Source organism: Haemaphysalis longicornis, unplaced genomic scaffold (assembly GCF_048455015.1).
Source record: "Haemaphysalis longicornis isolate Haplotype H1 unplaced genomic scaffold, Haemaphysalis longicornis Haplotype H1 scaffold_16, whole genome shotgun sequence".
NCBI lineage: Eukaryota > Metazoa > Arthropoda > Arachnida > Ixodida > Ixodidae > Haemaphysalis > Haemaphysalis longicornis.
This window is the reverse complement of record NW_027526266.1, coordinates 16864956-16876393: the sequence shown is the minus strand read 5'-3', so window position 1 is coordinate 16876393 and position 11438 is coordinate 16864956. Positions and strand designations below refer to the sequence as shown.

General features: G+C 48.7%; 1 protein-coding gene across 1 annotated transcript in view; it reads left to right on the top strand.

Moving 5' to 3' along the window:
- LOC144166165 (nitric oxide synthase-like protein) overlaps nt 1–11438 on the top strand; it is a 527573-nt gene that overhangs the window by 490757 nt on the left and 25378 nt on the right. Inside the window, 5 exon segments of the mRNA XM_077695765.1 lie at nt 2270–2444; nt 2938–3079; nt 3478–3562; nt 6219–6415; nt 9478–9650. Coding sequence (XP_077551891.1) covers nt 2270–2444; nt 2938–3079; nt 3478–3562; nt 6219–6415; nt 9478–9650 — 772 coding nt within the window.

Here is an 11438-nt window from a genome sequence, read left to right as displayed (position 1 = left end):
TTGCGGGGATAAATTGGGCGGAGTTGGCACAGGACGAGGATAATTGGAGAATAATTGGAGAGTCCTTTGTCCGCGATATGCGTAGACAAGCTGACGTTGGTGATGATGTTGATGATTTTTCGAGAAACTGGGCGTGCAGAAGCCTGAGCCGGAAGCAGTTCAGGTTTAAGTCGAGTGTACACATAGTCTTGGACCTGCAGCTTCTTGTGTCTTGTAAGACATGTTGTCCTCACGCGCTCACTCGACCGTCTGGCGCTTGAATCACACAGCAACATCACCAGAAGCAGCGTCTTTACATGCTCACCCTTTTTTTAGAACTCCAGCTTCTTTAGCCTCGAAGCTGAGAACTTAATCTTGGCGGATTTGCATAGCCAATAGTCGCGCTAAGCATATACGGTTCGTGTGAAGGCCCGATGTGACCTTTCCCTTCGTTTTTGTTTTAACCCTACAGCTCATTGTTTCTATTCGCGTGCAAGATTAACAAGCTTGCCATCTAGGTTGGCGTTAGGTCTGTATTATGCAGCAGGTACTAATTACGTTTTGTAGCGCAGAAAGGGTGGAGGGAAAAATAGAGGAACGAGTACGGGGCATGGTTCAGTGAAGCGAAGCTAATGTTTTCTCTCGACTTCTCGGGTAGCAGAGGCCTAATGTATGCGATTTAATAGTTAAGCGATCTTTCTCGGAAAGAGCTAATCACTCTAGTTTCCTCGGCGCTTTCCCCGTCCTGCGAAAACGACAGGAAAACTGATTACTCGACATCGGCTTGCTGCTGCTGCTGGGCCAGACGCACGAACACGGTCGTACGGTAGCAGCGACCGGAAAATGCTGTTCGTGCACCCCACGATTAGCATGACCTCCGTGGTGCGTGTTCCGGTGGGAAGGAAGACAAATATCCGGAGTGCTGTTTTGACATTGTTCTTTCCGTCTTCGCTGAACGGCGAATGCCTTATGGTTGAAATGGAGACTTGGGCAAGTTTTACAGTGTAGCGTATGTGTAAGGCTAAACGATGGCTTGTGTCTGGGACACCAGGTTGGGGCGTATTGAGTTCACAACGGGCTTAGGGGAATGGCTTTCGGCGCAGTCTTCCCAAGGTCTACTAACTGTTGCTGGCAACAGGCGAGGCACTCGTCCTTTTGAATAATTAAGTAGTTAAGTAGTAGCACTACTTATAATTACCTAATTATTAACAATGTATTCTGCGCTGACACGATTTCAGACCCAAAGTGGACAGTTACGTTTATTGCGGCCATTGGAGAAAGATAAACGGGACGGAAGTTACCGAAGGGTTTGAAAGTCAGCCCATTCGACTCCTGTACTGTTTCCACGACGATATGACTAAAAAAAACAGAACTTTTTCGGAGGCATCGGAGTCATATGGTGATAAGCTGCGTTAGTGCGGATGCAGTGTTTTGATGCCACTGTTATGATTACAGGGGTGACGAAACGGATAGACGGGCGAGTAGTGTATCGCCCCGTATTTCAAGGCACTGAATATTCGCTTGCGTCTCAGCTATGGAAGCCGAGCGAAAATGTAATTACAAAGCTGCGCGTGTCTTCTGCGGAGTCCTCAGCTTGGCCAGTCTATACCGGCCCCAGAAATGTGGTACTTGGGGATGCTAAAGCTCGTCGTATTTTTCAAGTCCGAATGGACTTGAACCGATTTCGCAGAACGGCAACAACTTTTCAAACCGATAACTTTCCTAATGGGGGCGATGACGTCCGCTCCAAAAATTACTGAAATAACCGATGTACCAGTCGGTCCACCGAAAAGCTCTGATAAGATCTCTGGACACACAGTGCGTGCGTGAAACCGGGCTTCCTTTGTGAAAAGAAAACGGTTACTTTAAAATAACGGAAACGGAACGGTTCTAGACAGGACAACACACGCATTGATCATGAAGAAGAGGTACAAGGTGCAATAGTACAATACCTTTATCTCATAAACCACGTATCTGAATATATTTATATAGTTCGTGAATGCGTTTACTTAGTCAGTGAGAAATCACCGCATGAGTTCGTTATTCGTTTGCGATTTAGGTCTTCGAAAGTTTGACGATCGAATATACGCACTTTTTGCATTGACGCTTTTAGGAAGGGGTGGGAAATTTTTATTGCTATAGGTTTTAAAGAAGGTAGATTTAGAGGCAATATAGCTGTATTGTGCATTGATGAGCGATGCTCCGGAATTACCACCGCTGAAAGTGAAGTGAGCCGACAGTGAGTATAAAGCTATAGCGGAAAGGATTGCTCGATCGTTCCCTCCTGCAGGTTCGCCGTGTTCGGGCTGGGCTCTAGCGCGTATCCCAACTTCTGCGCGTACGGCAAGTACGTGGACAAGATCCTGGCCGACCTGGGCGGCGAGCGCATCCACAAGCTGGCCACGGGCGACGAACTGCGAGGGCAGGAGCAGTCCTTCCGCATGTGGGCGCGGAGCGTCTTTGAGGTACAACTTTGCCGTCTGTGTACATCGCCGTTGCACTCGCCAGTTTCTGGTGGTTTTCTGATTCCGGTATTGAGGCAAATGCTCATAACTATGCACGCGTAAGGAAGGAAATAACGAATGCGGGTGCATGGCGATACGCACTGCCTGACGCGAATCCGTAAGTGGCCATCAAAGACACACATTGGGCATTGTATGCAGTACCAGCGAAAACGAATCACGAACAGGAAAATATAGATATGAGCAATGCTTCGCAGTTTTGGCGCCTAGAGTTGGCTGGGCAAACTTACGGTTTTGAACTACCGTTGTCGCTCCGCACAATTGTACCAAGCGCACGCCACTAGTTACCTACGTGTACCAAATCCTCGTCTAAGGGCGTCTGTCCCTGTCAGTCGTATGTGTATACACTGCTTGTGAAAGAATAAAATGCTTACACTGCGAGCTACAGTTTTTCACCCTTTCCTCCCGTGCTGTGTGTGTGCGCGCGCATGCGCAGCAAGCGTGCGACGTGTTCTGCGTGGGCGACGACATCGGGCCGATCGAGATGACGCCCTCGATGGAGGAGAACATCGCCTGGTCACCGGACAAGGTGCGCCTCTACCAGAAGGCCACCGACAAGAACCCGCCCCTCGGCTTCGGTAAGGACTGCTTTCTTTTCTTCTCCTCCTCTAGCGCCCTTTTTCCCTCCTCTTGTGGCCGATACGGGGTTTCCTTCCTTCCTTCCTTCCTTCCTTCCTTCCATCCTTCCTTCCTTCCTTCCTTCCTTCCTTCCTTCCTTCGTTCCTTTCTTTCTTTCTTTCTTTCTTTCTTTCTTTCTTTCTTTCTTTCTTTCTTTCTTTCTTTCTTTCTTGTCCTCTAGGTGGCATGCGCAATTAGTTTAATCGTCATCGACAAGGACGGGAAAATGTTGGTATTATGCGAGTTACACTTCCATACAGCACATTAGTATCCAGAATCGGGCTGCCACCGCAAAGTCTCCATTTCGGATTGAGCGCGGTCGTGAAGCGGTGGTACATTTTAAAACTTCTATCTGCAGGCCTCTCGAAGGGTTCCAGTAGAAGAGTTGTCGAAAGCCGGCTGGTGTCCAGGAAGGTGCTGCAGTGGGACAAAGAAGACGACAAGTAAAGTATTTTGCCACGCAACATTTCTTTCGACCGGATAGTGGCCTGAGTTTAAGAGGTGCCGTGCCTTCAGAAACACCGACCTGTGTTGAGTATACATTATCACGTGCGCAGAATAAATCGTAGAATGCAACCCTTTCTTTGTCCCGGTGGTATACGCGCCACGCAGTTTGTAAAGTGCACCCCCGGGATAGAGTGGAGGATCAGGGGAGTTAAGTTCGTCGATCGAGGCGACGGCTCCCTGGGGCGCACACCTCGGCACCGTTATAATGAGCGTCGACGCTGAGAATACCCCCCTGACATGTTCGACGAGACAGGGAAGCATTATTTGCACTGTGTTGGTGATGATGTATCACGGATTTCCGATGGCTTCAGAAGCAATAAGGAAAGCCCCGCGGCCTTCACCGTCGAAGCTCGCGAAATTTGCACGTTCGGTTTATGAGCAGGGCATTTCGCATTCAGCTCGCTCAACTTTTTAGCGGCCAGTTTTTTAGCACGTGTTGTTTTGTTGAGTTTTTAAACATTAATTGTAATGTTTGTTGACAGGATGTGTTAGTTCGTCGAGCTAAAAAAAAGGAAAAAAGAGGTGTCTTTGCCATTTGTATCTCTAATTCTCAATAAGGTAGCGTAAGCTTCGGAACCTCGAGCGCGGGGCTTTGATTTTACATCCATAGCGTGTTAAAACCTGGAAGTTAAATTAGAGTGCACCTATAATGGGAAACTGAGCGACATTCCTTGCGTTTGTGCTGCTGAGGTGAAGGACGCGGGTTCGACTCCCGGCCGCGGCGGCCGCTTTTCTGATGGACGCGGACAGCGAAAACGCCCGTTTGTTTGGGATTTCGGCGCACATTAAAGATCCCCAGATGGTTAAAATTAATCCGGAGCTCCTACGCGTTAAAATTAATCCGGAGTGTCGGCGCGTTAAATCTCTCAATCAATCAATCTCTCAATCAATCAATCAATCAATCAATCAATCAATCAATCAATCAATCAATCAATCAATCAATCAATCAAGTCGATATTCCCAATGGTGAAAAGCGTCAGTAATTCGCCCGTATGTGAAACTTCTTCAGCGTTTTAAGTGCAATGCACTTTATAAGCGACCCTGAATCCGCCGTCCGCATTGCTCCTCCTCCTCTCCCCTAGCAACGGCGCGCGGAGCGGAGAGGAGCGTCTGTAGCAACGGCGCAGCGACGTCACACCCCACGTGACCCGCGCGCGCTCCGCCTCCCGCGCCGTGGCTGCGCGCGCCCGCGCCGGCTCCCGCACCGCTCCTCGCGCCGTGACGTCACACTCCCACGTGACCGCGCGCTGGCGCCTTTGCGTCTGCTCCCCCTCTCCTCGCGCCGTGACGTCACATGCTCTGCAGCTGGCGCGCCTCTCCCCCCGTTAGGTTTGCACTCACCCTCGGCGCGCGCCTCTCCCCTCGCCTGACAGCTCCCCCTCGCCGGTACTGCGCCTCTCAAGGCGATGGCAGAATTACTACGCCGTGTACTCTCGGCGCAAGAAATGCATTCGCACTTCCTCACGATTCCCTTCGGGGACGTGGGGGCAATTTTTTTTTCTTGAGTTGCGTACTGCTTTGGACCTAATCAGCGGTGTAGACTGAAACAGGCAACCTGCGCCATTATTGCTGTCCGTTCCAGTCAAGACAGGAAAGGTGTGTCATGGTCCAGTTTGTATCGAGCTTTACCCCGTGCTCCCTCCTCGGACACCATGTCTTATTACACACTCGCCCTGCGGTCATCAGTTATGAGCTAGATTGTTGCCACTGCCAAAATGGAGTACCTGGTGTAACGACCCGCGTCCAACGAAATCCCCAAAACAACGGTAAGACGGCTGTCCATCGCTTTAGTAACCGAAATGACTGCCCCCTTTTACGAATGTTTAGCCTCTACTGATAAACATAAATGTGGACGACAAAGGAAACGACGAAGGGAGAAAATTAAAGCAGTTCTACTCAAAGTGAAACTCTCAAGCGCGGAGCAGTAATTCGCCAGAGGAGCTGCGACGCCCTCTGTTCAATAGTTGAAGTATCAGCTTGGCACTGATGCCGAAAGTAGTTCAGAGAGGGCGCGGCAGCCCCAGAGAAGACCTATGAAGAGACAGGATAGAGCTTTTATTAATTTGGTGTAATTAATGCGTCAACTTATGATCTTTCCGTAATTGATATCATTGTTTCGGTATTTGCGGCCTAACAAAGGCAGCCTCCGTGGCAACAGCGCAGCGCGAAGATAAACCCCAGAACTTTGCATATGAGTAACGCGTTCCTCTGTGGCGCAATGAGATTGACTTCGGCTTCGTAAAGCGAGGGACGCAGGTTTTATTCCGACCAGAGGAAGCGGTGATCTTTTCGAAGCCTGCAGTGTTTCGGAGCGTGAAGCCTAGATACCGTGCCACGGGACAAGCTACGACGAAAAGCCGGGCCCCTAAAGGGTTCAGCACTTGAACATTAGTAGGGAACGCTGACCTAGCTATCGAACAGCTAAAGTTGTCGTCAGGCGCTCCTTAGACGGGGCCAGACAACCGCCAACCCTTATTTTGTCTTAAAGTTTATTTCTCTCTCTCTCTGCCTCTGTCATCAGGCAGGAGACGTGTTTGACAACTCTCTGTAACCTCACGGGTGGTGGTGTGTGCTCTCTTTGTGGTGTTGCAGGAAGACGATCATGGTGGTGCTGGAAGCGAGCAGCGACAGCGAGCTCAAGTACGCGCCGGGCGACCACATCGGCATCTACGCGGTGAACCGAGACGACATCGTCAACGGCATCGTGGAGCGACTCGACCCCGGATCGGCTGACCCGGACGCCGTCTTCAGGGTCCAGTACCGAGACATCGTCCAGAACCCCATCACAGGTGCGCCGATGACACCCAAAACCCCGCCTGTTGGTGACGTCTGCTCCGCCGCGCAGCGGTGTTTTTTGGTGCCATATTTCCAGAATGTCTGGTGAAGACTGTGTGAAAAGCAAAATAAAAAAACTGGAGACTACTAGAAGAGTCTGCAATAAGCTAGTTGGTAGAGTGTATTGGACATCTTGAAACAGAGCGCATAATTGACGGAGACACGAGAAGTAAATAAGATGTACCACAGCGCTGCGATGTGTTATGTGTTTTATTTTTTTCTCGTGTCCATCTCCATTTTTTGCTGTGCTTTAAGATGTCCAAGAATGCTACTAACGCGAGCACTAGAACTAGAACTTTCACTACCGGTACCAACCACTACAAATACCATAGTGCTGTGATCTGTCTTTTTTCCTTCTTGTGTTCATGCCAATTCCGAACTGCGCTTCAAGATGTCCTAGAAACCAGTAATTCCGCATCGGAGCCATTGTCGCGTCAGGACACAGACAGGACTCCTCCGCACGTTTCTGAAGCACGTGTTCAGTGGCGGAATTTTTCCTTCCACCGTTTGGAGCTGCTCGGCGCGTAGTTAAGCAGTTCGAGGGCGAACTGGCACCTTACATATATCAACACGGGTAAATTTGATCTGAGCTGACGGTTAAACTAATCTAAGCCGGTGCAATGAAATAAAAAAATATATATCCGGAAGTACGTATGTTCTTGCGTCGTGTTCTTTTTTTTGTTTCATTGTATGGGCAAACCACGCAGATAGTGTGCTGGCCATCCTTCTATGTTTGTTTTTAAATTTAAGCGGAATAAATTTGCCTAATACGAAGTTCGAAGTTTCTTCTGGGCTATCGTAGAAGTAGTCTTTTCTGCTTGTGGGTATAACGGGTCACAGACCACTGGAAAAGTAAACTGACGCGGGGAAACTGTTGGCGCGTACAGCAGGTCACCCCAGAGTGTGTTAGATTTTTCTAGCCAATTGCATTCCCCGGATCATCCTTTTTTTGCGCGTCTTTTGTTGCCTTTTTATGTATTAATCATCCACTGCGTTTATTCTTCTGTTTCTCGTGCTTTAACTTTCATTTAAGCCTGTTTTGTTTTCTGCGCGTTTTACGCTTCACCTCCTCACTCTCTCCCGCCTTCATTCCTTTGTACTTGTATGCCGACGTGCTGTTCTTTTCACGTTCAAGGAGCTCTACCAGCCCCCAACACGGTAAATCCTCCGCTCGGCCTCCCACGCACACACGACGTTGTCATTCAAGAACAGATGAGACAACCAACATCTCCCAGCTCTTCTAATAGTGTTCGTGCGCACGTGTGTAGGTGTGTGTATGTACGAGGGAGCTCCTAATTTTAGCTCTCTCTTTTGCGTACGCTATTATGCAAGAGCTCGCCGAAGCGGAAGCGCCAGCGTAGCGGGAACTGGTAACACGGAAAACCTTATTAACTTCTAGGTAGTCTCCTCCTCTTTTTTTATGCCCTAAGCCGGCTTCACTGCACCAAACGACGCTAATGAGGCGAAGCCACACTTACCCGTGAGGCGGAGCAAAAACAAGATAAGCGCGGGCTACCAGTTCTTGGCCAATATAGGGTGTCTTTCTCCCAATGAGGTAAAAGATTAGGAACAGGATGTAAAACGGCCATAAACCTGTATGGCGGGGAAAGGGGAAAAGAGTCAGTCGCGGATATTCTGAGGAAAAGTGTCTAGTTATTGTTTTTCTGTGGTTAAAAAATAGCATACACGTTGCTGCATGGTATAATTGTGGTGTGCGGCGCTTGTTAGCTGTTGAAGTGACCAAAGTTGAATGGCTTTACTAAACAACGTCTATGGCTTAAAAGCTTCAAAATCTTAGGTGTGCTTGAAACACTGCTCAAAAGATATCTCACTCCCCCTAGCCGTTCTAACAACGCGCCACAAAGTTGGTCACGTTTTCTTCGTTTGTGATGCTTGAGATTGAAAGATTTAAATTTATCTCGCACTTTAGTAATCGTTGCTCATGATGCGTTTCCTTGTGAAGAAACGCCGGCAGATTGATTAAAACAGCCTCAACTCATTCGAATTTGTCCGGTCCAGTCGCTCGGTGGTCGGAATCCGCATAATGTACACGAACTAAAGTTCTTGAAGCCATCCGAACGTTTCCCATACTTTCTACTTTCACGATCACCTTTAGTACCTAATAACACCTTGCTTTTTTGCGTCGAATTGACCACCAATCGCCCGCCTAGAGCTGCGAAGACTGCTAGTAATGACAGATTTGAAATATTTATTAAACGTAAAGTCAAACGTTGCTCGCAAGCGAACTGGGAAGTGCCAATAGATTTTGTGGTGGCACCGTGAACTCGTAATACGCCGGCCAGCTACTCCGTTTCCCTGTTCTGTCTCTGGTAGAAAATGTGTTTTGCTGAAGACATGCGCGTGTCATCCAGGCACCTGGGGAATGAAACTAAAACTAAGCGACCGAAACGGTCTGACGAAGCGGGAATTTTTTTCTTTTTTTGAGGTGCGACGGAACGGAAAGGTGGACGACCTTACGGGGATTCTGGCGGCTTAGAAAAAATCCCTGGCCAACTCAACTAACGTGAAACCTGGGGACAGGCGAAGCAGGCAGTGCATAAGTGTATTCTTGGCTCATTGGTGTTTTCGCCAATGGATATGAAACCATTGCGGGGTAGAGGTATACAGCTTTGCTGTAAAAGTGTCGTGCCTTTGAAGCACGAAGCATTCCAGCGCGAAGCGTAAACGAATGTCTCGGAGTTTTTTAGTACGCCTTATCTTCTAGCGCGAATCATAAACGACTTTCCGGGTGTTTTGTGCCGTGACTACATGACATGACGATTACGACGACAACGACGACGACAGCAGACGCCAACAGCTCCAGCCCCCAATTGGGCTTCGCCAATAAAAATATGCAAATAAAATGTAATCTGGCGTCTACCAGGCATCTAACACCAGGCATGTACTAGGCCACACTCGATTTTGGTTATGTGTTTGAGAGACGGCAAGGTGGGGCACGAGCAACCGCGTTATGCCGACGAACTGCGATCACATGCGCCGGTATTTTCGTCCGCAGGCGAGCAGAAGGAGACATGGCAGGACAACGGCCGCCTTCCTCCGTGCTCCCTGCGGATGGCGCTGAGCCGCTACCTGGACATCACGACGCCGGCGTCGCAGGAGCTGCTCAAGTACTTGGCCGCCATGGCCTCGGACGAGAAGCAGCAGGCACAGCTGCAGACGCTGGCAACGGTGAGCGAGGGGAGACACCGACCACGTACCGTGTTTGCGCAGTTCTAACGCGCACTTGTTTCTTTGTCTTCTTTGCTAAAATCAGCCTTCATATTTCTGTGCGCGTTAAATCGGCCTCAAAGCCGAGATGGGCTTCGAAGCGGCCAGCAGCATTGCCATAGACACGAACTCCTCCCAAAATTCAATTCTAAATGTGTGCGCTAGAATCAGCGTGATGTGTTTTTTTTTTCAAATTTTTGTGCGTAAACTTACCTGCGCGTTACAATCCGGGGCGCGTTAGAATCGTGCAAGTACGGTGCTTGGGCCCTTCCAGACTTTGGCGAGCCTACTCAGGCCATTAAGAGTTTTTTTTGCAGAACGGGACGCAAATCATGCGGAGACACGTGTCCGGGTTATATGGTCGTCGGTCTCGGCCCTACGCTTATGCTGGAAGCAGAAACGTCTCTATTTGTATAATTAACGCCATCAATAAACAGCTTTTTGTTTGGACTGAGCAGCACAAATTTCCGGAGGTAATCCAAAGTTCTTCAGAGGGAAATCATAAGACCCTAGGTAAAATTTTTATTTTGTGCTTGCCTAAAAATACAACCGCCATTACAGAAACCACATCGAAATGTCGTAACAAACTAGAGCCTCAATTGGTTCTACTGCGTAACCGCATCAACGTTATTAGCGTCGACACCCGCCTTGGTTCTTCGCTGGTTGAACTTTGTCCGCGTACTGCTTCGGTGTTTAGGACACCTACCCGTAGGATAAAGGGACTCTGCAATAGTTCCGATAAATGCCTTCACTCTTTTCTTATAGTTCTCAATAGAACGGAGCGACATTGTGTGATTTGCTCGTTGCAGCAGAACTACCAGCCTTTCGTTTCCGCTTTGCTGTCTGCCTTTTTTATATAAAATGCCTATCAAATGCGCTTATTGCTACAACAGAAAGGAAGCGACCAATAGCCGCTACACCACTGCAATGACGTAATTCAAGCGCTCAAAGAACGCCCAGACTCGGAAAGAGCAAAAACATCTTTTGAGCAGGTTTCCAAGTTATTTGACGGGCATAGAGCAGTAATCTTTGGCTGAGGTACTTTGTGGTTTCCGATTCCAAGAACTGCATGTGTTTGTTGACTATGTTCTGCAAGCGCTTAATTAAGACGGAGAAAAAAGTAAAGAAGCGTTTAAAGCTCCTGTAAAGGAAAGTTTGACATCCACCTAAATGCAGCCATACGGCTACAAAGCTAGCTAAAACCTGGAAGCTAGCTAAAACCTGGCTCTCTAAAACCTGGAACAAAGCTGTTAGCTTTCCTTTGTAGCCGTATGGCTGCATTTAGGTGGATGTGAAACTTTCCTTCACAGAAACTTACTCCACCTTGGGGATTTTCCCTAAATCTGGTCGTTTAAAGCTCCCTTTAATACGCCTACATACCTCAAGTTTAACATAACCTCAACAGGGTCAGCATATGTTACCCGGGAGTGGCCACCACGCTACCATGCCTCGTTCGACCAGAACTGAACCCTTTTGCACGGCTCCTGCCGAAGATGCCGACACAGAACATTTGCTGTGGACGTGCCCTTCATTGCAAGCGGCCAGAAGACGACACCTTTGAGGCACCGGCCTCCCCCCTGGCAGACCACCTGACCTTTATCGGTGGATATGGGGACCCCACCAACGCTCCCTTCTTGCGTTTCTTCGCGAAACGGGAGTTAACCTGTACTTGTAGCATAGTATTTATGCCAACGGGCTTACTATCGCAATTAAAAAAAAACAGGGCCAGCATAGCTTGACTGTTCGGCA